The sequence below is a fragment of the Plectropomus leopardus genome, chromosome 12, assembly GCF_008729295.1.
Source record: "Plectropomus leopardus isolate mb chromosome 12, YSFRI_Pleo_2.0, whole genome shotgun sequence".
NCBI lineage: Eukaryota > Metazoa > Chordata > Actinopteri > Perciformes > Serranidae > Plectropomus > Plectropomus leopardus.
In genome coordinates, this window is record NC_056474.1 from 10,612,670 (window position 1) to 10,638,523 (window position 25,854).

At 39.0% G+C, this 25,854-nt stretch overlaps 1 protein-coding gene across 4 annotated transcripts in view; it reads left to right on the plus strand.

Moving 5' to 3' along the window:
• Window positions 1–1,229: 1,229 nt before the first annotated feature.
• Window positions 1,230–25,854, plus strand: part of st18 (ST18 C2H2C-type zinc finger transcription factor) — a 35,162-nt gene continuing 10,537 nt past the window's right edge. For 3 of the 4 annotated variants that reach the window (XM_042497087.1, XM_042497090.1, XM_042497091.1), the window contains exons 1-10: window positions 1,230–1,321; window positions 11,350–11,465; window positions 15,911–15,962; window positions 16,778–16,808; window positions 17,010–17,197; window positions 20,837–21,547; window positions 23,341–23,475; window positions 24,327–24,417; window positions 24,512–24,604; window positions 25,165–25,373. In XM_042497087.1, coding sequence (XP_042353021.1) covers window positions 15,911–15,962; window positions 16,778–16,808; window positions 17,010–17,197; window positions 20,837–21,547; window positions 23,341–23,475; window positions 24,327–24,417; window positions 24,512–24,604; window positions 25,165–25,373 — 1,510 coding nt within the window. In that variant the 5' untranslated portion in view covers window positions 1,230–1,321; window positions 11,350–11,465. Of the gene's footprint in view, window positions 1,322–5,513; window positions 5,575–11,349; window positions 11,466–15,910; window positions 15,963–16,777; window positions 16,809–17,009; window positions 17,198–20,836; window positions 21,548–23,340; window positions 23,476–24,326; window positions 24,418–24,511; window positions 24,605–25,164; window positions 25,374–25,854 lie in introns of those variants that run through there. The other variant, XM_042497089.1, reaches the window with a different exon arrangement.

The following is a 25,854-nucleotide window of genomic DNA, read 5'->3' on the forward strand; positions in this document are numbered from 1 at the left end:
TCACCGACAGATAAGCATGTTTGGGTGGCCCCAACCATCAGCTGGGGAAGGGGTGCGCTTGGATCTTGAGGGGGGCCCCCTCATGGGTATCACTTATTTTAAATCCTGAGCCACACCATCTCACCCCCCCTCCTCTTTTGCCCCCCTCGCCCCAGGCTCCACCCAGAAGTGTGGTTGCCTTTGTCATTGTAATCTGGCCCTGTTTGCTAAACGCTTCCACTGTTTACTCTCTGCTATGGGGGCTTGTATGAACAGGAGTCAGCAGGACGCAGGGTGACATCACTTTGGCTGGGGGGGTGTTTGAAAAGCTGCATTTGTGATTTCTCGGGGCCCCTTTCTTCTTTTATTCTTCCCTGTCTCTATCCAGGCCTGTCGAACGCATGAGCTAACTCAGGAGGCTAACATGGCCTACAGGGAGGAATTACACCTAATTACTTGAATAACTGCGAGGCAGCAGCCTTCCGTAGTCGCCGAAAATCATTTCCAGGTCTCTGCCTTTTACTGATAGCCAGACTTCTTGTCACAGAAAAAGCCCGGACAAAGCTTTTACATTCAAATGGTCCAGGAGAAATGAAACAGACTGACAGGTACAAACATTAAAAAGGGGGGAAATCAAATTAACAGACAAGGATTTCATATCATCTATTTTTGTTGTTGCCGTAGCGATAAAGTCGCAGACATTGAAACTGGTCTGTTGAGCCATTGTTATCATCCCTGGCCATCTGCTGCTGAGGAGTGACATTCCCTCTCATTTGCATGATGAGTGATGTATGAGGAGCTTGGGAGGGCATATGCCCTGGTCTTATGACAAAGCAAGAGAAAGTTTTTTTTTAAACACATAGAATAAGGATTGATATATATGAATAAGGCTGGAAGAAGAAGGAGCTAAAAAAAAAAAGGGAATAAATCACCTGTGAGTGTATCTGTGTGTACACGTGTGTATTTGCCTGCATTTATGTTGCAATCTTCGCTAAGCGCACACAAATCTGTGGTGTGTGCGTGTGTCTGTGCGAGTGTACGCGCGCATGAGTAGAGGCTAGTGCGCGCATCTGCCTTCTTGTGTGCCTGTTTGTGTGTTTTGCGGATGTGGGAGTAGAGAGAGGAGGGGGGTTGGTGGCTGTTGATGTGCAAATGTGCATCATGTTGAAGGGCTGTGAATGGGGAGGTGTGACGTAAAAAGGGACCCGAACGCAGGTGCTTATCTCGAGGCTGTCAAAGGCACAGTATGTCATATTCCTGGGGACTACCTTTCAAAGCCACAGCACCAGCTCAGCTATCAAGAGACTGGGAGAAAATCAAACTTTTTGGATCACAGCACTAGGTTGGTGTCAAAGTTCTTTTTATAATAATATACTGTCAGTTTGGTCAGCATTTATCATCACTGATACTCTGTGTCGCATACGTGAAGCCTTTTAGCTCGTGCTGTTAGATGCTGTCATGTGTTAGAAACTTAGATTTACACTGAGATCCACTCTGTTGCTAAACTTGCGGATTTCACACGATTGTGTGAAATAGTGCTGCATTTCGACTGTGTCAGGGAACGTTCAGAAAATAATGCACTGGTGATTGTTTGCTTGATAAATAACAGTGTTCTTAAAGTCTTTGCTGGAAAGCGAGCGCAGCTTCTGTCCAGGTTTCAGACAGTTTGAGGAGAGATTAAATGGCTCAAACTGTTTTTTGAGAGCCATGACCTATTTTTGATCATACAGATAGCATGAGATACTGTCTATCTAGATTAAATTCACAGCATTTGTGTGGAGTATAAGCTTGTCTTAGAGGAGCACATGTTCGTATTGTGTGCAGAGACAAAGCATTGTCAGGTTGCCTGTGGCTTTGACAGTGACAGCTGTACATACAAGACCACTGAGCCTAATGCACTTAAACATTGACTCTGTGTTCCAGTAACATATTTGAACAGTCATTCAAGTATTTTATTGCGTCCTGTTCTGGCTTTCTGTTATTTCTCACTCTAAGTCCGATAAAGTTTGAAAACTACGTGCTAATGTTGAAATAGTGTGAAAGTAAAATTCTCTATAAATCAGCTTTTGTGTCACACTTTGTCTTAGATTTGTCCCAGCTCATCAAACATTTAATCCTGCTCTGATTTGCTGTATTATTTAAAATGTAACTTTGGTAAAGTTTAATGTGCTAATGCTAAATGTAGTGTGATAGTAACACAGCCTATCAGGGAACTTTTGTTATACGTTGGCAAGTTTTAACAAATTCAGAGGGGCAAAAGCACTCGACAGTCTCCAGAGCAACTATTGATTTAGGAAGACGGATGCTGGTAAGAAAAGTTCATCATTTACTAGTAACGTGCGGCACACTAATGGCTCAGGATCTGCTTTATGACCTAACTTTAACTCTGTTGTTGTGAAACAAAAGTAGGATTTTTATTTTATTTTATTAAAACGAGAGCAAACTTTAGGCCTAAATTGAACTTATAGTCCTGATATCATCACAACTTCAGTGTCTTTTCAGATTTAGTTTTTATTCTTTTGAACAGCAGAAAATGAATAATATAGTCTACGAGTGAAATTATGCACGTAAACCAACTATATCTGCAAATCTATCAAATCTATCGCCATGTCTTTCAGAGACATTATACTCCGTGACTGAGGTGTTAAATCATTTTTAGGTTTGGAGAATTTCACCGGAAAATTTGGAAAATTTTCAGTGCTGAAATAAATTGAAACGCCGGTTGTCACTCTGCCTGTTAGCCTCCATTTAATCACAACTCTCATCAGCTTATTCCAGTCAGCTCGGATCTCTCAACAAACAAGAAAAGAGCAACAAAAGACTTTAGATAAAGCAGCGTTGTGTAACAGTGTCACATCTCGATAATCCTTTGAAAAAAGTTTGGCGAGTTGTTCAAAGGTGATAAGAAGAAGACAGGACCTGTGAGCGAGGTTATAAAGTTGCACCTCTACTCTTTTGTTTTAATTACAAAAGCAGCAGAGGCTACAGCAGGGCTGTGTGGTACAGCAGTGATAAGTAAGAGGCATTATTCCTCTGTGCTCCCCGCCCTCAGCTTCAAAGCTCAGGGATGTTAGTTGCTACACAACACATAAATGTAACCTCTGCTCGCCTCCAGGAACTGTCCAAGGTACCTGAGACAAAACTGAATCCACAAACTAACTCACATAGCTGCAATGCACACACAACTTCTGCGATAAAAAAATATATATTTGTCTGTTTACATTAATCTTGACAAGAAATAAAAACATAAAGCCACTCAGGCTTTTGATTTCTCATTTTTTTTATATTATAAGTCAATTGCCGTCGGCTGCACACAATGTAAACGTCAAAATCGCATGAAAAAGCTCAGCATACATGTCAGCCTGTTATATATTGTGTTACCTGTTTTTTTTTTTTACCCTACTCAAACTTCAGTTAGTTAATCCAGGAAAATGAATTATGTGGATTTAATTCAACAAGGTCTCAGAAATGATCCATCTGCTGTTGAGCAGCTGGTGAAAGGATAAATGTAATTAATTACTTAACTTTTGAACAGAAAAACACATTGCTGTTTGTGTTTCCTACTGGTAAAAATGTAAAGCAACAGTGTGATATATACCTTACAAATTATTTTTTTTCTCACTCTTCAGATCTTAGAAACATGTTTAATTTTAAAACGTCTTTCCAAGTATCCTAAAATATTGTTTAAAATTAGTAACGTGTAAATATACAATATATATATATTCAGAAATTAGTTGCAAATGAAATATGTCACTTTAAAATATTATTAGTAATATTGCATAAATTTAATTTGAGCCTGTAATAAATTCAATGTCATAATATATAATTAAGTGTGTAGAATTGGAGATAAGGGCAATCCTCATTACATAAATGATATAGGCTTACACTGTAATTTTAATTACCATTTTCTGGTTGTTCCTTTAGAAGTGATCCTGTGCAGACACTCAAAAACTAAACAATTAATAATTATTACAGAAATTATTTGAAAATTGTAATAAAATATTCGTTTTGTCATATTTTCCAGCTTGGTTCGACTTTGCAGCAAAGTGATCTAAAAATGTTAACAAGGTTCCAAGAGGTTGGATTTTCCTAAAAAGATTAAAACACACACACACACACACACACACACACACACACACACACCAAAAAAAAAAAAAAAAAACATTTTTAGTGAATCTTTATAATTGCTTGACAGGGCAAGACTATGAAATGTTCCCAATTAATATTACATGGGATTTTATTCCGCCTTTCTTGTTTTAAAAATATATTTCAGAATTTACCTTGATTGTAATGTACCTCATTGGCTGTGGTTTTGTTTGTTGGCCTAACTATAAAGGATCTGCTTATACCCTTGTGGGTTGGGAAGAATTAGGATTTATGAATTTATTTCCTCTGTTGTATTGTTTAAACAGCTTTGGTTTAGTTTTGATCCCTTCCTCTTGCCTTTGAGGCTGTTCCACGGTGTCAGCTGTTGACTGATAGTAAGAGAACTGCCTCACAGTGTGAATGAAAGAAAACTAGCGGTTGGTAAACACTGATAAGGGATAAATAGAAAGCGGTCAGGCAGAGATAGTTCTGTGGGAGCCCAGATTGTGTGCGGTCTGTTAAAATGAGATTCTGAGCCTGTCCTTTTTATTCTTCCTCCCCTCCCCTCCCCTGTGCGGCGTTTGTCTGGAAAATCTCCAGTGACCCGGCTCGGCAGTCCCAGGCTGCAGTATTCTCTTTTTGTATTTGTTTTGTTTTCTAACAAGGGTCAAGTTGGCCAATAGACACGTCCCTGATGCTTATAGACAGCTGTCATGACTTCAAGTACTTACAATAGTTACATTTTACATAAATTCAATGTTTTTGCACCAACAAGCACTACAGCATTTGTTAAATAGATTAATATGTGCACCAGTTTTTATGTGCATTTATTTAACCTATCATTAGATAATTTATTTCCAAAATGCTATAAGATTTATCTATTTATTTTTAATCTGGAGCACTTCCTTTCTTATATCACCCATCACATATGTGCTCAGAGTATCATTTTCCAGTCAAAGCTACGTGTGTATATCACCATGCTATATTAATTACAGTCACATAATTACACATTTACACTCTCTTCACCACAGACCCTGAGGAATATAAATCTCATTCCTCAATTAGAATCACTCCAAATGACGTTTTATTCAATTCTTTTTTTAGGAGCAGGCTGTCCTATCCAGAAATCATTGATTTTTTTTTTTTCTGGGGTGAATCTATCTTTTATGTGATTAAAAAGACCTTCAGAGGTCTTACCTTGAGGATCACCATGTGGTGTATTTACACAGAAAATAATTCAGCCCATTGTAGCCCAGCAGCTAATGAGATTGGTTGTTAAGTGAATGACACAAAGGCTACAAAAAAAAAAAAAAAAAAAAGCTTAGCGTTTCGGGTGAATATCACTGTGTCCCTGCACACACACACACACACACACACACACACACCATCCAAACACACTCTCTCAGCAGCGAGACTCTGGACTACCCTGTACCCCACCTCGATATCCTTCTGCTCCGTCTCCTCCCCGATGTCACCATGAGATGCAAAACAAAGGCTAAAAGGGGCATGGTAAGTCGAGCTCGCGCATTCTGCCCTGTCGGACATGTTAACATGGGTGCATTTTAGATGCAGGAGACAAGTGATGCTGTTTGTGTGAGGATGTGCTGTGCTGTGTACGCCTCAGGCTCAGATAAGTAGATTCATTGAAGGGTCAGTGACAGTGATGCTGTTTTATGTGACTCAGAAATGATTTTCTTGACCATTCTTAACTTCTGAATTCCTGCTAAAAACTTTTCTCTCTGTGAGCCACTTGCACTTGAACTTTATGTTTTAAAAGTAATTTTTGTGCGTGTGTGTGTATTTGTTAATAGTGCGGGTTACTCAGACGTACTTTATTGTTGTTAATCCTTGAGTTAGTGTCTTCCAAGGATTTATTTTAAGAAGGCATAATAGAGGAAGGCATGACAGCATGAGAGAGGGTCTTGTTAAGCACCCAGACTCAGTTTGTATCGATTGCTGAGCTGTTTAGACACTCACTCAAAAGTGAATTGATGTTGTCTCGACACAAACGCTGTGCACCTTCCCGTAAACTCCTCTCTTTTGATCTCTGAATAGCAGCACCAGTAGTAATAACACAAACATTTAAGTGCATTAGCTTATCATGCTCCACTGTCAGGCTGGAAACTGGGTTAAAGTCCATCGCGTATATTAAACCCTGGACTTAAGTCAAATTTACATTTTGTTAAAGATTACTCCTTTTATTGATGCATATAATCATATTCATGGACCATCTGCTGATTTGGCAAGCATGGATCAAACTCACAAAACAGCCCTGCTAACCTTTTAAGTACAAAATAGTCTGGCTTAACTCTGCTAGCCCAGAAGTGTGTGTATGTGTGTGAGAGATTGTATGGATATTGGATAATACTTAATTTAGATCCTCCAGGCTGCTCATGCCATATTTTATTTTATCATGATCGCTTTTGGTGGCAGACCAGCGCTCATGTTTGAACAACTGAGCAAATAATGTTTGTCTGACAATAAGCAAAGCGAAATCTTTGTATGGCACGAGGAATCTGATTAAACTCTTGACCACAGCGTTACAGCGCTGAGTTTATATCCGTCGCCATGGTTACGCGGATTTTCACAGTGCAGCATTGCACACTTCCACCTGGTTGTGAACAGCCATACGGGCCTCACCTCTTGCAGTGTAATAAAACGCTGCTTAAGGCTTTTTTCTTCTTCTTCTTCTTGTTATTCTGATGAACTGATTTAGTCGTGAACTATCTCCCAGTGTGTGTTTCACAGAAATAGGAATTCACCATCGGGCATCCTTACTGCATGAAATACTTATGTTCGACTCATTCCAAACAAAGCTTACGCAGATTGAGAATTCATATGCCAGAGGTAAATCCGAGTTAACACGGATTTATACTGGCATGAGTTAAAGGACTAGAGTTTGTAATCCAGGTGGCCAAGGGATTTTACCATACAGTGGCAAAAATCACTTAAAACTCCCCCAACATCCTAAGCCACTGAGCTCAGTAAGCAGACAGATTGTTCAGAATTGATGACAGCACAACTATATCAGAGCTGGACTCTGTGTTTGTGTGTGTGTGTGTGTGTGTGTGTGTGTGTGTTTGTGTGTGCGCCGGGTGTGTTTGTGTGTGCGCATATGCGAACATGTTTGCTTCCTATATATAGTCAATTAGTACTAAATGGGCTCTTTAGAATAAGACCTTGACAGATTGGTATTATTTTGCTTCAACAGGGTAGGGGAGGTGTATTGGGAATACTGCCTTCTATCTGCATAAACATCAGTAGCCTGGATGAAAAGACCTCTGACTGATTAGCAAAGTGATCAAAGTGAAATAGTCAATGTTTAAAATCGCTTGATATTCGATACATTAAAGATACTGGAAGAAAGACAAAAAAGTGCGTCTCCTATATGTGTGTGTGTGTGAACGCGCGCACCCGTGTGCACATGTGTGTGGAGGACAGAGGAGCAGAGATAGAGTGGAGTTGTTTAATGACAGGAACAGCTGACTCATTTAGAGAGAGCAGTGAAAGGTAATTAACCCTGGGAAAACTACAGCTGCCATGCGAGCTGTTCACTTCAGCGCAATCTGATTAGGAATCACTGCTCGAGTCCCTGACTCCTTTCAGACACTGTGTGTTCGAGGTAAACTTTTCCCTTTGCCCCGGAGAGCCCCGGAGCACTGGAGACCTGCCTTTTGTGACGGGGGGATTAGCTGGAACGGTTACTACGTTTCTCCAAATTGCAGACCACCTGGTAGCATTCATGCAACCTCCTCCATGAAAGGGCCTCCTTGGGCAGGAACAATGAGCGGGATTACTCTGCTCATTGTTACACCAGGGCTGGAACTTCTTTTTCCCCAAACACCTGTCCCCAAATTAGACAGGTTTGAAAAAAACATGTTCATGACAGAATTCAAAGATTCAAACTAACATGAGAGTGGTTTGGCGGACTGGAGACTTGCCAATGGTCGGATTGTCTGCCACTCCATTTATTATGCTATTGATGCATAGTGTAGTGCAAGAAGATACTAATTTTATTTGTCTCAATATTTTTGGTGTTCTTAATTGGATTGAAATTCACAAATAAAATAGCATATCATCTAGGCCCCTTTCATACGATAAGGGAACTCAAAGCACCAGAAATTTGGTCAAAAACAGAAATTGGCTCTTTGATGTCAGAAGAAACAATCTGGACTTGGTGCCTTTGTGTGGTCCGGCTCCAGATGAACTCAATTTAGAGGGAAGGCTTTGGGATGACTTTGGAAAGCGATTACAAGATTCATAAATCACCTCGGCAAAGGTGTCACCATCTGACTCTTTTATGGGACTCTTGCTAACTCTGTCCAATAACAAGTTTCCCCTGTAGTTATGCCATCATAACAAATCATTGAAGCGATAGCGGCTAGCCAGGCTCCTAATTGTCTGTTAAGAATTCTCTGAGCTGTGTTCTTTTATTGAAGCATCTCTGTCTTGGAGAAGTGATAAGATGCCAATACGCTCCTCTATAAAAGTACTCTTTGGCAAAAGGCACAAACACTTTGCTTGGCCGTCAGGGTAGCTGTGAGGCTGTTATATCTGAAATCGCAGTTGACTTCAAGATTTTTGACTGTGTCTGCATGAATCCAGAAACCTCTATCAGAAGGAGGAATGCTCAGAAATTGCCGGCAGAATAATTTTCTTTTACAGCATTTTTTTTTCTGTTTTATTTGAAAGGGCACATAAGCACAACTAGAAGTCTATTTTTTATTTTTTGGCTAAAATTTACATTATACAAAATAAACTTGATATTTAAATCATTCGAGGACTGTTTAATTTTCTTATATACAAAGCAAATTTTCCAGTGTTGATTAACTGACAATTTCACTATGTAGGTGATAAAATAAAAAGATTTTATGCCAAATTTTAGACATAAATCAGACGTCCTAGACCTCTTTTGTCCCCTCCCCCCTCTCCTAAAATATATCTCAGCCATTATTCTAATGTCCAGCTGGTATTTAGGCACACAGGGCTTCTGATGGCTCCCTGGCCACCTCACAAAAAAGACAAAAAAAGAAAAGTTGTTTATCTAAATACTCTCTAAACAGAAGTTGATTTTAATCTCTGAGCAGAGCTTAATTTACTCACCACGAATCCCATTTGCATCTCAATGAAAAATGGCAAAAGCAATCGCCTGCTTTCTGTACACAATTCTACCTGCTTTCCACAGAATAGGTGTGAGCGCGAGCAGGTACGCTCCTGCCAGCTCACCTTTTCGCTTCATCTACACTTTGCGCGGAGAAGCCGCCAAACACAAACGTCCCATAGGGTAAATATAAATTATGATCAGTTCGCTATATCCTCAGACGTTCATTACAAGGAAATATGAAAGTAAAAAGGTGCTATCTCCTTGCCGTTTGCTCTTTATTATACATAAACAGAAAACACTTAGCATGTAAAATTAATGTGAAAATTATTCCCGGGGTAAACTATAAACACAGAAGTTACCCCGCACATTTACCCTTTTTTTCTCCTTCCCCTAGATCAGAGTGTAATTGCCAGTAATCAGGTCTGTTTGCTGCTGATAAAACCACTCTGAATGCGAGGAACCCTCTTTGTGTGATGACTCAATTATGCCAGAAGTGGCTCATCAAACCTGGCCCATCAGCTGCTTTAATAAATAAGGAGGAAAACTTGCTGCAGGCGCATTATAATTCCATTCATTCCATAATTAAATCCATTCCAGTTTTAACCCTTCACTCAGTGTGCTTCTGGAAGAGGAAACAAAAACAAGGAGCGAGAGAGAGAAGAGGGGGGGTGATACACACCAGACAGTGACCTTGCACAGAGCACCCATGCGTTCCCTATAATTCAAAATGATACTGTTGAAGAAAGGTTAAGAGAAAAAGGCTCATGGAGAAAAGGATGGGAATCAGTTAAGACGTGGCTCCTGTTTTTGTTTTTTTTATGTATGCATTGTTTCCACACAGACAGTAATTATATTAAAAGAGTAATCTAATCATAACAGTTGGTTGGTTGAGTGTGCAGCACTGACATTTTGAAATCTTATTTTGTGTAATCTCATTTGCCTCTATCATCTCGCCTGTACCCCCCCCTCCTATCTAAAGGAAATGTAAATAATGTAATTAATTTTATGGTCTCCAGAATCTTACTTTGCGACTCCGGGCCTGCTTTATTGGTTTCAAGATGAGGTATCAGCACAGTTTTTTTTTTTTTTTTTTTTACTCACATCACAATAATGTCTGTGTTAATTACATGAGAGCGTCCCAAGTGCGCGGATAAGCTGGGAACAAGGGGACACAAAGACTCAAGGTCAGTGATGAATATCCACAGCAGCTGCACGGCATTAATAAGGCATTATATGAAAATAATAATAATAGCATCACTTACAAACAAAATGCGAGAGAGAGTGTAATGTCAGGAGCGCCCGGGTGTTTTTACAGATATTTCCTCTCCACCATCTCAGCTTGGATCCAGCCTTTCTGATAATGGTGCGAGGCAATGGTTATTCATGATTGCTGGACTGGGAAGGTCCCTCTCTTTTTCTACCCCCAGTCGCAGCCCATTCTCTTCCTCTGTGGTGGGAATGCTAGCAGATGGGGTTAGGGGGGAATGGGCTGGGCTCAAGGACAGCTAGCAGCCAGATTAACACATAGAAAATCTCATAGACCCTCAGCATCAGGCTGCCTCCTTTCCCCCTGAGAAATCTGCCCTAGACGCAGAGAAACAGTCCTCTGAGAAGCATTATTTGTGTTGGACTTGAGGAGGGGCTGGGGTTGGGGGGGGGTGCATAAATATGATTCAGCAGATGACGAACCAGCTCAAATAGTAGTGAGTCTTTTTTCATATGCTAATGAAACTGAGTGAATAACCCTCCCTCACCCCCCCCCCCCCCACCCCCTCCTTTTTCCCCCCAGTTTTGTTTTTCCGGGGAAGCGCTCTGTGAGCTATAATTAAGAAGATGGTTTTTTTTTGTTTGTTTTTTTTTTTTTTTCAAAGCTAACAGAAATAAATAATTCCATAATAAGATCTGTGAAGTGAAGAGGCTTAATGTACTCATTGTGTTCATCCTTGTTTTCCCTCTTGGATGTTTTGTATTAATTAGAAGCAAGCAATTTGATCTCTGTCAAGCAATCAATTTGCAACGTGTTCCTCATTCCATGTGAGGTATTAATGTGCTCTTTCCACCTTTTTTTCTGACTGCATGTTCACATCCATGTCTTTAGGTTATGAAAATGTAACAACATATCATTGATGTTAAGAAACAAAAGTTGCAGACATTCATGCGTGTTTTTTTTTCTGTTATAGATAATGAATTACACGATCACCTCCTGAGAGATAACAAGCGTGAAAGCATTACCCAGGGTGGACAGTGCGGATCTGGCATCTTATCCTACAGAGCGCTCGGAAAACTACAATCAAAGGTAAATAATCGCACGCAGACGGAGCTTAAATGCTGCACGCGCAAAGTAGAAACAACTTTAGTTGGGGACAAAAAGTCTCTAAACGGTTGTGTAACAGTGTTTTGAATAAGTAGCATGCTAAGTGGTGGAGTGTCACTGCTCCTTTGACCACAGTCATCACAAACTGTGCTATTTTTTTTTTTTTTTTTTTTACTTATGCAGAGATGTGGGTGGCAGCCTGATAATATACTCTTTTAAAAGGTATTGCTGAGTCTGCTTTTTCTTACGTGATGGTTGATAGGTGATAGTCAGGTTTTCTCAGCTGAATATGTACCTGATAAACCTCCTTTGAAACCATATTAGAACGTTCAGAGAGATTTTCTACAACATCTTAAGGTTCAAAGGAAAATATCATTTTAACTATGAATTTAAAACTATATAGAAATACATGGAAATCAATGGAAAACATTAAACACCTGGAGTGACATCAGTTTTCATGTGCTGCCTTCAGATGCCTTTCACAAGCATCTAAACCTCTGACTTCTTAGAAAGGTGGTTTGATTTCTTTTGAAAACATGGGAAAAAGGCAACCAGCAACTTGGCCAAAAAATGACCTGCATATTGCAAAAAAAAAAAGCCTTTGTAAAAGGTGAGGAGAAAATGAGCTGAAAATGAGCTCGGGGTGATTTTTATCAAACATTATCAAAGTCTACCTGGGGAAAAATGTCCAGAAAATATAAATCTAAACATATATTTAAAATTATGTTGCAGAAAATAACATTTTTTTAAAAAAATTATATTTATGCTCTCTCTCTCTTTTTATAAGCATTTTCTTAAAGTCATTTTTTTCATTTGCTTTTGTTTTGATTTCTTTTTCTTTTTTGCTTATTTTCAGGTAATTTTCTTGCAGCTTTTCACTAATGTCTTGCTATTTTTTTGCCTAATCCTTGTTAAATAGCTCAAAGTCTTCTCCTCATGCTTTTGAAAGAAATCAAGCCAATTTACTCATGTTTCAAAGGGTTAAATGTACAGTAAGGTACAACATCGATGTAGGGGGACTGGATTTGTACCTGATTAAACTTCTTCTGAAACTATATTAGAATATTTAAAGAGATTTGCAACAAGGTCTTTAGGTTTTAGTCTACCAGCATTTTAACTATAAATTTCAAACATAGAAATGAATGGAAATCAATGGAAAACACATAAAACATATAATAACATAGGTCTAGACTTTGGTGGGGAGTGGGGGGGCGCTGGGGACATGTCCCCTTCAGAAGAACATGTGCACAAAATTAAAGATGTTTACACTGTACACTGATGCAGAAGTGTGCACATATTGATGCAGAAAAATTTACCAAAATGCAGGAAATGAAGTGTTTGATGTCTCGGCTGGATTTGCACCTGGTAAAAGTTCCTGTCAAACCATATTACTACATTTAAAAAGATTTGCTATAAGGTCTTTAGGTTTACAGGACTGTAACAGTTTTTAAACTATGAATTTCGAACTAATAGCAATGAATAGAAATCTATGGAAAGCGCATTAACCATTCAGTATGACATAACATGGGTTAAATTTCCAAGGGGATGCAGGGGACATGTCCCCTTTTATTTTTAAAACGTGCAAAATTAAAGATATTTACAACATAAACTGATGCAAAAAGGCACAAATTGGTGAATAAAATTCACCAGAATACAGGAAATGTGGTTACTGTATAAATGTCCTTTCCAATGATGAGATAAAAATCTACGCCCATAAGATAAAAGACTATGTTTTAGCAAATGCTCAGCAGCGATGTATAATAAACATGTTGTAAAGTAAAACACACTAAAACGCTGCTATCAATCTGCAAATAATAACCCCAGCTGTTTCTTAACAACAATTTCCGTGAGTAGTTGGCAACTACAATTTAATACCAGAGTACACAACAGAAAAAAACAAATCTAAATGGAAACACACACTGCTTTAAAGACAACACGAAAAGTATAATACTCTTACTGAGTTTCTGCAGAAAAAGAGTATTTTTCACTAAGTTATTATTAGGGGTAGAAATCACCAGAGGCCCCTTAACACAATATTATCACGATAATTCAGTCATGATACAATATTATTGCGATTTTAGACATGTTGTGATCTGCTGAGTGTTGTGCTGTGTGTTTTTAGCATTTTCAGCTGCAAATGATGTCTCCAAAGGAACATTTTATCAACATCTGTCTTTATTTAACAAGATCAAGTTTTCAGCTGGTTTATCTCACTTCTTTTATTTTATCACAGAAAATTGTATTCAGTGAACTGTCAAATCAATTGATTTTATTATTTTAGTAGGCTACCAAAACTTGAATCCGTATTTGAACTTTTAATAATTTAAAAATAAAAACATCAATACCTGGTGTCTGTGTATTGATACAATATTGCCATGCAAAAATATTGCAATACTATGCTGTATCAAGTTTCCCTCTACCCCCTGTTATTCAGTAAGTAAATTAATTGTTTTTTTCATTCCTCTGGTTACACTTTACTTTGACTTCTACATTTTCAACATTATTGGTAGAACATAGATATTTACTAAATTTCATTATTATTGTTGTATGCGTATACAGGGGTGGTTCAAGTGTTTATTAATATACAGTGTTTGTCAACAGTTCTATAAAAAGAAATTTTATATTATTATAACAGAATATTGTCATTATTATCTGTTTATCCACTAGTTTACACTTATGGGTGCCCAAAGGAGGAGTTACAATTGTTGACAAATACATAAATAAACCCTTATATGTGCTTATGACTACATTATAATGTGTTATAAACCATTCATTAAATCTGTGCTGCTTATAAAAGCTATATGGGGGATTAAAGCAAAGTGTAATTATTTTACTTTCTATATATCCAAATTCTTTTTTCATTTATCTTCAGCATAAATCACTCAGCAGCATAAATCACAAAGAACCGTTGCTCAATAATAATGAAATGGTAAGTTATATACAGCCTTCAGACAGATTGTGTAGGGGATGTCAAATAAAAGCTCCTATTTGACCCTGAATGTATCTATTTGTTCTGCTTTTGTAAACACTTGGCGTCACATGTTTGTCCATTTTGTTGCCATGCCAGGACTACCTGTTAGTACGCCACCAGAGCATCGACGGAGGCCTTCCTTGTTCTCCTGTTACTTGTCACTTCCTGTTATGTGAATTAAATATACAGTAGCCTCTGCTTTGTCCAAATCTGCAGCTTGGTTTTGTCATAATTATGTCAGAGAGGCACATGTGACGCACTTTGAAAGCATCGGCAACAAAAGAAAGGTTGCTCGTCAGACTTATATAATGTGTGACACTGGATAGGCAGCATGCGGTAAAAAAAATAGGTTGAGGTATAGTGAGGCGTACAAAGCAGCGTTATTGTGTTTCATTGCTTGGACTGACTATAAACCACTCATTATTAGGTGATTTTTTTATTATACTATCCTTAATTAATTCAGAGAAATAAAGCGATACATAAAAGAAAAACAATCTGTGTTGTAAAAATAACAAGTTTAATGATAAAATACTGTTTTTTAAACATTTGCATGAGAAGGGCACTTCTAAAATGTCAAATAAAAAAAAAAAAACACCGTGGTAATAAACGCGAGTGAGTCAGTGGTGATATTTCGGTACACTGATAACATCATTTGAACTTTGATTAATGTCCATGTTACAATCTCAGGTTGCAGCATGTAAGAGCAACATTTTGCCTCCAAAACAACAAATTTACACAAAATGTTGAAGCATGTCTGTGCGGAAAAGTGTTACAAACTAATGAGGTACATTCGTTTTTACAGAATGTAATCTATAGTGTTTGGGAGTTGTTTGTCTCAATAGGCTGGAGTAATCAAAAGTAATGAACCTATTATGAGCAGGACCTCTGAGGGCCCGGCGTGGCATTAAGAGTGTGGCACATAAAAGGTTTATTAAAGGAAATTAAGGTCCATCACTGCCACACCTGCTCCCCTATTATAAATGTATGACAGGTCAGTGCCTTCAATCACAACAGCAAACGAGAGAGAGGAGTCATGTTTCCCATTACCAGGGAAAAGTAACAGCATATCCTATGACTCACAGATTTCACTGGCCTGTGACCACTATACGCCACCATCAGCCTGGAATAATTATGTTTAATAGGTTTTATTTGGGACCCACAAGCAACAGCCAGCGAGAGTGGATGGATTTTAGCAACTATTTTTGTCTAAACACACACAGCGAGGTGCTGTCCGTACTTTAATGTCATTATTTAGTGTCATTACATTTTTGTTCACCTTTAAAACTTTTTCCCCTCCTCTAACGTTTATGCATATTACTGATGTTTTAAGAGCTCTTTGTGATGTTACAAACAAAATATCTCCAATAATCTATAAAGTCTTTTGCCATTTCTATTAAAAATGACAAATACATTCAAATCTGTGGCTCACATGTACGTTGCGTGTTTTTATTTCCAGATGGATTCTGAAGGTGAGGAGCAAACCCTGAAAACATGTAACAGTAGCACAGGTGAGTGCGGCTTTTCAGTTTTAGTTTGCTTTTAACTAAACACACATGCACACACACACACACACACACTCCACTTATCGCCATGGGTTAGGGGTATCGGTTCAACAATCCAACTTTATAACTGTCAATTTTATGTATTATCTTACCGGTCTGAAGAGCACTGCACTGCCATTTCATTATTCAGAGGGGAATAACTTCATTAAATTGGGAACACTGGCTCAAATTAGTTAAGGAGTGTGTATATATTGTGTGATTGAAAACCTCTAGACTGGATATGTCATTATGCAAGTGTTCAGGGCCTCTGAGGCCCGCCTGCTCTCGCCGGAGCTATTACTACATCTGGGGAAATTCATGAAAAGTGTTATTATTGGTTGTGCTTCATGGGAGTATAGGGGTAGAACTTGTGAATGAGATTTACGCAGGGCCCCTGGGAAAATTGATTTACCCTTTTAGATCATGTTGTCAACGTTGTCAAAGGATGAGCTACCGTTGGCGTCGCTGAGAATGAAAAGCTTTTCAGATCAATGACGAGACCACTTCTCCATCCTTGTGCTGATTACACCCGATGGCATTGTAAAAGAGAATAAAATCTACGCTTATAGGCGGCATAACGCAGTATTAGCCCAGGTGGTATCATCCCAAAATCATTATCTGCAAAATAAATATTTACAGAGTGTTGTAAAAAATTTCATTAGCCCAAAAGTAGTGAGTCGGCTTGAAGCTTTGATGGAGAATATGCCGACAGATGCTGTGCCACTGTAGTGGAAATGTAAACATGACGTTTTATCTGTTCTTTTTTGGCCTTTATTTCACAGGGCTGGCCGACTGCATCACGGAGACTCACAGGTGAAATTATATGACGTGAATTTTCTCATCTTCATGCCAAAAATGGAAATTTTTCTTCCCAGATTACTGATGTTATTCATTAGAGAGGTTTAACTTCATAAAAGAAAGTCTCCAATTTTAATGGCTGGACCTTTGAAACGAGCCAACTGAGGCCTCTGTTGACCCCGCTGTGCCTTTTGTCCGTTTCCCTCTTCCCTCCAGCCCATATGGGTCCATGGCGAGGAAGAGGAGTGCTCAGGAAGGGGTGCAGGGCGCCCCCGTCAACAAGAGAAAGTCCCTGCTGATGAAGCCCCGCCACTACAGCCCCAGCGAGGCATGTGAAGAGGAGAGCGAGGACCTGGCACCGCCACAGGACAAAGAAGAGCTGAGGAACATTGACACTCCAGCAGGTAAACAGATGTCCTGTTGTTTTGTCTGTTTTGATGAACAATTGACGCTGAATTTTAAAATCCCATCTGTTGCATTCATATTTCCCTCCCTCTGCCATCAGCCAGCAGCCGCAGTCATTGTGCAGTGGAAGTGAAAGACTACACTGCTGGGTCCACATTAGTTGTGTCTCACGTCCACAAATTGAAGTTTTGACAGCTGATCTGCCATGATATTTTTGGCGTGGCTTTACCCTCTTTTGATGAGGCCAGATTTCAGACCCCTCATCTGTCCTTTTTCAATAGCCAGTCCAAAACCCATTGAATCCATAGAATGACACACTGAATGGGGGAGTGGACCAGCTCACTTTGATTTAAATTAAACTTCCTCCATTCTTTTAAACTGAATTAATATTGAAGTCGCCTTTTGTGAGGAACAAATGAGGCGTCAACATTGCTTGGCGTGTGTTCTGATGTGGTTTTTTTTTTCTTCTTCTTTTTTTTTTACTAAACCACAAAAACATTTTCATCAACAGCAGTTGAAAATTGTTTACTTTCACTTATGCCACTGTCCTTTTCAGGAGCGAAAATGTTTTCTTTTTTCCTAATGAATTGAATTTTGTGCATTTTGGCAACAATGCCCGTGGTGTACATGTGCATTCTCGCCCACTATAATCTGCACTGATTTGGTATATTTTTAACGATGTAACTAAGCAACAAACGTAATTGTCCCTTTCAAAAGCTTTTGTTAGGCCCTCTAACACAGTCTAATACATAATTAGGCATAATGTCTACAGCTCATTATAGTACACATGTGTGTAGTTAAATGGACCAGGAGAGTAGCTCACTGAATTGTGTGGATTCGTTGGAAATGGAATTTATTTGTTTCCTGGGTTCATATTACATTACAATTATCTAAGTAATTCACTGTGCGTCGTCAGTTTTTCCTTTTGTTGTTGTGTATTCTTTTTCTTTTTATCATCCCGTGTTGATTGACTGCCGTATATTTTCCTTAGTTGAACCTGATATTCAGTGGACGAGCTTTAAAACAAAACAAAATACTGCCAGAATGAATGAAAAAAAGTGAAGAGTGTCAAATGAACACGGATATTGATAAACAATTTCAGAACATATTTTGCTGTTATTGTCAGATTTGGGGGCTATTTTCTGTAGAAAAAAAATTGGAAAAGTGGACTGGAGGCAGTAAGATTTTTTTTTTTTTGCTGTGGGATGCTGGTCATATCTGCATTTTAACAAAAAGGGAGAAAAATAAGCCTCTCGTTTGGTCGAGCCACACTGCGTTCAACTCCAGCCAACTGCAGCCCTGCTGCAGAGTGCTGGTAATGGCTATTCTGGAGTACAAACTGTTCACCTGTTCCAACACACAAACCACCGGAGGGATCCAAGTTTTTTTCCTCCATCTCTTTCCTTTTTTCACTGCACTTCTGTGTCCCTGTGTTTGCATGTGTGTGTGTGTGTGTGTGTGTGTGTGTGTGTGTGTGTGTGTGTATACGTCTTTGTGCTTGTCTGACTGTATGCGGCTGTGTCAGGCCGTGGAGTCCATCTGGATGAAAAACAAAACCCTTGTTGCTCGCCTCATAAATGTAAATACGTGTAACTGGCTTTAATTTCTCATTCAACAGGGTTTGTCTTTAGACACCTCTTTTATATTTCACAGCAGGGAGACTGATAGTGACACACTGCAATGCTGCAAAAATGCAAACCAGACATGTCAAATTCCACCGCACAAAATCATATATTCGCGAAAACAGTTTGTCTTTTTATTAGCGCCACATGTTTTATGTTAAAGCTCTTTTGGTGAGGATTAAGTTTTTGTGCTGCTCCCATTAATAATAATGCCAGTGTGTGATCTGATTCTCACAATCCATCTCTATCTCTATCTATCTATCTGTCTTCTGTTAAAATATCTAATGTCTGGCCACTTAAGAGGATCTGGGCCCACAGAGTCCAGCCTGCTCAAAGTAAAAACCCTCACAGCCCAAAGAGCCTTAATCGAGCATAAGTTTGACTGGTTTTGGAGGATCAAGGGAGATTTTGTTGAATCAATCCAGATGATAGCTTTCCATTGTTAATCACTGACCATGACTTTATATAATCAGTGGTGTTAATAAAGTGTTGTTTCAGATGCACTTAGGATAACCCTCTTTGTCTGTTCCACTGATCAGACTTTCGCACAATCTTGTGGCTTTCTGTACATGTGAGCAGGATTTATGCTAAAAGATAGACGCCAAGAGGTCACTGCAAATTAAATTACTGAGAGCACTCAGCAAAATAAGCCACAGGAAATAGATTATATAAAAAGAGTGTAAAATTTAAGAAGAAATGCATGTTTGTTTGTTTTTAATCTGCAGCAATGGTGCTAAATTGATCATATATATGACATCTTATCACAACTACAGGGATTTTAATGAGCCACCTTCCAAAATAAATACATCTTTTAGTTGATTGAGTTTGAAAAGAAAAGTTGAGTCAAAATAAGTTTTTGAAGTTAAACCAAATTCTTGTTTCTTTTTACAGTTTCTTCTGAGTTTTATATTTGGTGTTACATTAAAAAAAAAAAAATGTGCTAACTGAGCAAGACCTACAGAATGAGTAACTTCGTACAAACAAAGGCTATATCATAAAGAAAACGTTTTAAAAATATTATGCACACTGATAAACAAATTAAATTTACTCTTAATACTTTGACATTTCTTCTTTTTTTATTCATCTTTCAAGTTGTTTTTTAAAGTACTGTTTGTTTTTTCAAGCTGTTCATAACCACTTTCTTAAAAAACTGCAGGTGAAATAAAGATAAAAGTTCTTATCAAAATTAATTTAATCGCTTGTATTTTCAGTAATTTTTTGGTTCATGTTCACTAAGCGAGCCGTGGGCACAGCTAGCTGTTGTGCTTCTATCACTTTTTTGTAACCAAAATTGTCAGTTTTTCGACTGAGGTGTATGGTTGGCTTCTCCTAAACCGTGTCCTGCCACACAGACAGCAGCAGCTAACAGAGATTTCTCTCTTTTATCTGCATGTTTGTGGTTTCCTCCATCTGTGTTTTCAGGAATCCTCTTCACTTTTCCTCATGCACATCTCAATTATGTGATTTTAAATCAGTTTTTGTGTGTGTGTGTGTGTGTGTGTGTGTGTGTGTGTGTGTGTGTAGATGACAACATGCTGCTGCACTTAAAAATACACATATTAATTAAAAACTGATGTTGACTGTCCACCGCACAGTAAATCCCTCTGTAATCTTGTCCTAAATCTTTGTTGGGTTGTTGCTCCAATTGGAGACGGAGGAAGAAGAAAACAATTGTGTTTCTCATCTCCAGGTTTCATGTTCAACTAGCAGACAGAAGCGACATATATGTTATCTAAAATATACTTGAGGAATTGCTTGGAAATCTTGCAACCTTATGATTATCATTTCTATTGCAACATGTGTTCTTCTAAATCCTCTAAAAAAAAACATGTTTTTCTCAAGATATTATTTGTTGAAAAGTAACAGAAAATCTAAAACCTTTAAAAGGATTTGGAGAAGATTATCGAGGACACACAATTCTTATTCTGCATGTGACCGAGGGGTCACAAAAGAACATGTTTGGTCTGTTATGTTCGGAAAACACATAAAATAATAAGTGTTTTCTTGTTGTTGTAGATGGGAACTTAAGTTCAATCAATGGAGTTGCCTACAAAAATGGCTGCCACGATGCGGCAGCAAAGTCCAGTGATTCTCTCGGATGGTCAGAAGTGACATCCGACGGCTCTCCGCAGTGTGAGCCGGACACATCTGAACCTCTGATGGACGAAGATGATGAGGAGCTCCTTAATAATGAAAGAGAAGACCAAAGTCACGACAGGATGAGCGGTAAATCGTCGCCACGTAGTCCGTACGAAGACATGAGGGAAGCCGAGTGGGAGCCTCTGTCTCTGTCCGCCAAGGTGAACGGCTCTAACTGCAGCCCCTCCAGAGTCTCCGAAGACCTTTCAGTCAGGAACGGCCTCGTGAAAGAAGAGCCACAGTCAGATTTAGGTGGTGCGATGGGTAGGGCAAGTATTTTTCAGGCTGAGGCTCTGAGATACAGGCCGCTCCCTGCAGAGGAGGACAGTGAGGGGGAAGCGGAGGCGGAGAGGCCACCGCAGCTAGACGGCTGGGCTCTGGGCCTCCATGAAAGAGGCCTGGAGATGGGCCGAGGGAGGGTGAACCTCAGCCTGTTGGAGCAGGCCATCGCTCTGCAGACAGAGCAGAGACAGGTCCTGCACCACGCCTACAGGGAGATGGACCGGTTCCTCTTGGAGCAGATGACCAATGAGAGGAGGCACCATCGGATGATGGACATGGACAGACTCAACTATCATGGAGGAAAAGGTAACAACATGAAGCGACCTGCGACATAAGATGATCTGAAGAAAAGGGGTGTAACGGTACATAAATCTGGATCAATGTACCTATTGATTCAATGATCAATGAGCCGATGTCATTGATGCAGAGTAAAAATATTAATACATTGTGGTGCGCGACAGTTCACCTGGTAGACCAGGGGCCCCGGATAAAAATGGTTATGTCCTTGCCATAGTTGCCACAGGTTCGATTCCAAACCATGGCCATTTCTCTATCTCCCCCTTTCATGCTTGAGTTGCCCCGTCCAAAAACGGTGAAAACCCCAAGAAATAATCTTTTTTTTTAAAAAAAGAAAAAAACATTTATATATATATATCGTCCAACCCGATCTGACTCTCAACTCGTCAAATACCAAAGCTTAGTCCTTGGCCTTTGGTGTCAAATATGGACCCAAAAAGGCACGCTTTAATGGCAGGTATGAGACACACCGCAGTAGATTTTGACACTCTGAGCAACTATACCAAACTATGATGTTTTTTTCTAAACCCAAGTATGTGCTTTTGTTGCTTAAACCACAGGAAGTAAACTTAAAAATGAAGTCATTTACCTGTGTTAAGTCTGAAAACAGACTGCATGCATTAAACAAGAAAAAAAACTGTACATTCCCTGTGAAAACCGAAGTTTATTTTGAAAAGATATACACCACATAATGGTATATTGTCATGCCAACCCTCAAAGTCCAAAACCAGTGCTGAAGGGGTGCCCAGAGCATCATAAATTTACTTTTTGGGCCACTGACAAAATGTAAGTATTTGACAAGTTGAGAGACAGATCAGGTTGGATCGTCATCTGTAACATACACCTTTATTTTGAAATTTCCATGGCATGTCTTTGTCGCCATTTGCGTCCAAGTGCACCTGATCCCTAAGCATCCAAACAGTGCTAGGGGCCCAGCGCCAGGCAAACAATGGCAAGCAGCCAAGAAAAAGACAATGAGGATATCGTCTCATATTGATAGGCCCCTGAATAGAATCGAATTGAAGCCGTATCATGACAGACTTTACTATATTAGCAAATATTGTTTTGTTGTCCAAATAATCGATATAACATCATATCCTACAATCCCTACCAAAGACTGTGTTACCAAAAGTGATCAGTATGGGAACGATCAGTTTTTCACGAATGTACTATCATCCGTCGTACATCAGACAGACCACTTGTGATTTGGATGATTGGGCGCTTTGAAAAACATTAAAAGGAATAAAAGAAGCACAGGCAGGGGAGGGGGGAAATCAGAGGGAGGAAATCCTCTTAAGTACTAAAAACATTTTGGCAACAAGTGAAGTAATAAATAAACAGACTAAAATAAAGAAGAACAAAATTTTCTGATGGAATTGCTACTACTCAGAATATTGGATTTTGATAGGAATCAACTGGATATTTAACCATGACCATAAGTCTTAAATCCTCCTAAAGTACCTCTCATGTTTCCCTCTGATTCTTCAAATGACTGCAGCTAAATGTGTAATCCTAGATGTAATCTTTCGATGGATGGGCATTAAGAAGTGAATGTTGAACTGCAGCCTTAACTAAAATGACAGATTAAAAGATGCATTTTGTGGAAAAAAAAGTATCTAGCTTTGCATGATATTTCAATCTGTTGACCTATGTACAATATGTAGACACGAAAGTGCATTTTATATTTCACTTCTACATTTCTTGATAAAACAAAGACAGAAGGGCTTTGGTATGTTCAGGCAGCATCACAGTGGTTGTATTATTTTTATTTATCCTGAAATCTTTTTTTACTTTGTCCGCAGATTCTCCACGCACAGATAAAAAGGACATTAAGTGTCCAACTCCAGGCTGCGATGGCACTGGTCATGTGACTGGCCTGTACCCACATCACCGGAGTTTGTCTGGGTGTCCTCATAAAGTCCGAGTTCCTCCAGAGAGTAAGTCACACTAGCAATTCTGTGTATACAGGCTGTATAATGGATGATTTATACTTATAAAAACTGCCAGTTGTAGGATTCATAATCAGTCGCAGTAACTGAAATCCTCTTAAACCCAAAGACAAGAAAGACCTGCTTATACATTTAGTTCAATTCAAAGATGTGCACAAAACTTTTCAAATAAATTTAAAGGATTTCCTTTCTCTCTCTTTTTCTCTTAATGTGCTGTAATGTGTGAATATTGAATTCTTTTTTTTCTCCCCCCCTCACATTGGCGATTGTTAAGTCATTTCAATATAACTCAACAAACATTCGACATTAAACAGTAATGTTACAAAAGGAACAGAAAAAGTAATTAACTTTTTCAAAAAAGCGCGTGCTCTTAGACTGGAGGCAGTATTTGCAAATCAAAGGGCTAGCTAACGCAGCATTCAAAAATAAATAGACAACTCCAACAAACTAATTGGAGAATATGTACAGAAAAGAAGTTTCTAAGGATACAGAGCGGACCTTTAACGACGCGGTTGTTTTGAAGAATATAATCAGCTGTCTTGTTACGCTCCTCTTTGCACTAAGCTATTTACATTTCAGGCACATTACAGCATTCCTCACAATGAGGAAGCCTTTTTTCCCCCGGTTTCTGTCTCTGTAGGATCTTTGCTCTATAGGCACTAATGTAGCAACCAGTTACATAAATCACCATTGACTGTTTGAAAATGTATTTGTTTTAGTTCCAAAACCCTCTGAATATATATGTATTTAGCCTCTTATAATCTTCAGCTTCATTATGTCTAACATGCAAAATTATTTCTTTCTGAGCTTATCTCCTCTCTGTGTCCTTGTCCCTTCAGTCCTGGCCATGCACGAGAATGTCCTCAAGTGCCCTACACCCGGGTGCACAGGAAGAGGCCATGTCAACAGCAACCGTAGCACCCACCGGAGGTACGTCCACAGCAGAAAGCCATTAGAAATCTGCACCCTGTTCATCGATGAGTTACAGTATTCGGCTAATGTATTTGTTTTCCTCCCTGTCCAGCCTCTCCGGCTGCCCCATCGCTGCTGCAGTGAAAGTCTCCAAACCTCAGGACGAGAGCCTGAAATGCAGACAAACACCTGACCGCTCACCGAGGTACAGCACCCTGCCAGATAACGCTGCGGATTTTCACCACTATCAATGTGGTCACATGTGCAGGACAATAATTACAACGAGCACCCAGAAATCATAACCAGCTCTGGAGTGGACTGAAGTTGTAAAAGCGTAGCTGAGGTTATGCAAAAAAGTGATAAACACTATTATTGTTGAGGAGAGTGTGGGATATTTTTATTCACTGATCCCAGCTGAACGCACAGTCTATTTTGAGCTTTCCAAGCAGACAGAAGCAATGGTTGCTGGTCCTGTGAGTTCCTCTCTATTAGAGATGATAAAAGAGCAGAACTCTTTGTTCCCTGTGGATATATCATGGGCAGGATGCCCACTCCTACTATATTAATTAGTCTGGCAACCTGGCTGTGGATCTACAACACACATCAGATCCCAGACTCTATGTGTACAAAAGCACTGGCATCCCTGAATGGTTCAAAACAACGTCTATACTTAACCGCTTAATATGAGCTTGTTGGGCACTTGTTATTTCACGAGGTTTGCACAATAAAATTAAGCCTTTTTTTCTCCAATTTGTCTCCTTGCAGAGCCATCGGCTTGATAAAGAAGTTCGAGATGAACCAGTTGAACTACAGGCTCTCTCATCCAGTAGCAGCCTTGCAAACGAGCCTCACAAAAGACATGGACAAGTACAGCAGAATCCGCTTTGATTACGCAAGCTTTGATGCACAGGTCTTCGGCAAACAGCCTCTGATGGGGACCAACCAGGACCAGGAAATGTCACATTTCCCCGACTGTAAGTTTCACACATTTTACAAATGAGTTAATTAAAGGTGAATACATTTTTTTTGTTAAGTTTTATTGATTGAGGCCTTATTTCTGCCACAAAATTAATATTTGTCCACAAAAATCATGAACCTACATGCAAGTTTTAATCACATTTTAACCCTGTAAAGCCTGAACCATGAAATAATAACCAGAAAATTCTAATTTAATTTTTAAATTGATGTGTTTGTGGCCCTTTTCGACAAAATCTACAAAAAAAAAGAAAAAAAATTTGCATATATGGATATCGTTTTGTATCACATTTGCTATGTCAGGCTTTTACGGTTATTAATTGATCACAAAAAAATATTTTTTTAGGAGCAAATATATACGTTTGATATGCAATGCAACAGGAGCACTTAAACTGTTTATCTTTTTTTCCCCCCAAACAGGAACCTTTTTTTTTTTATTAACATGCATGTGCATACCACTTTTTATTTGTGCAAAAAAAC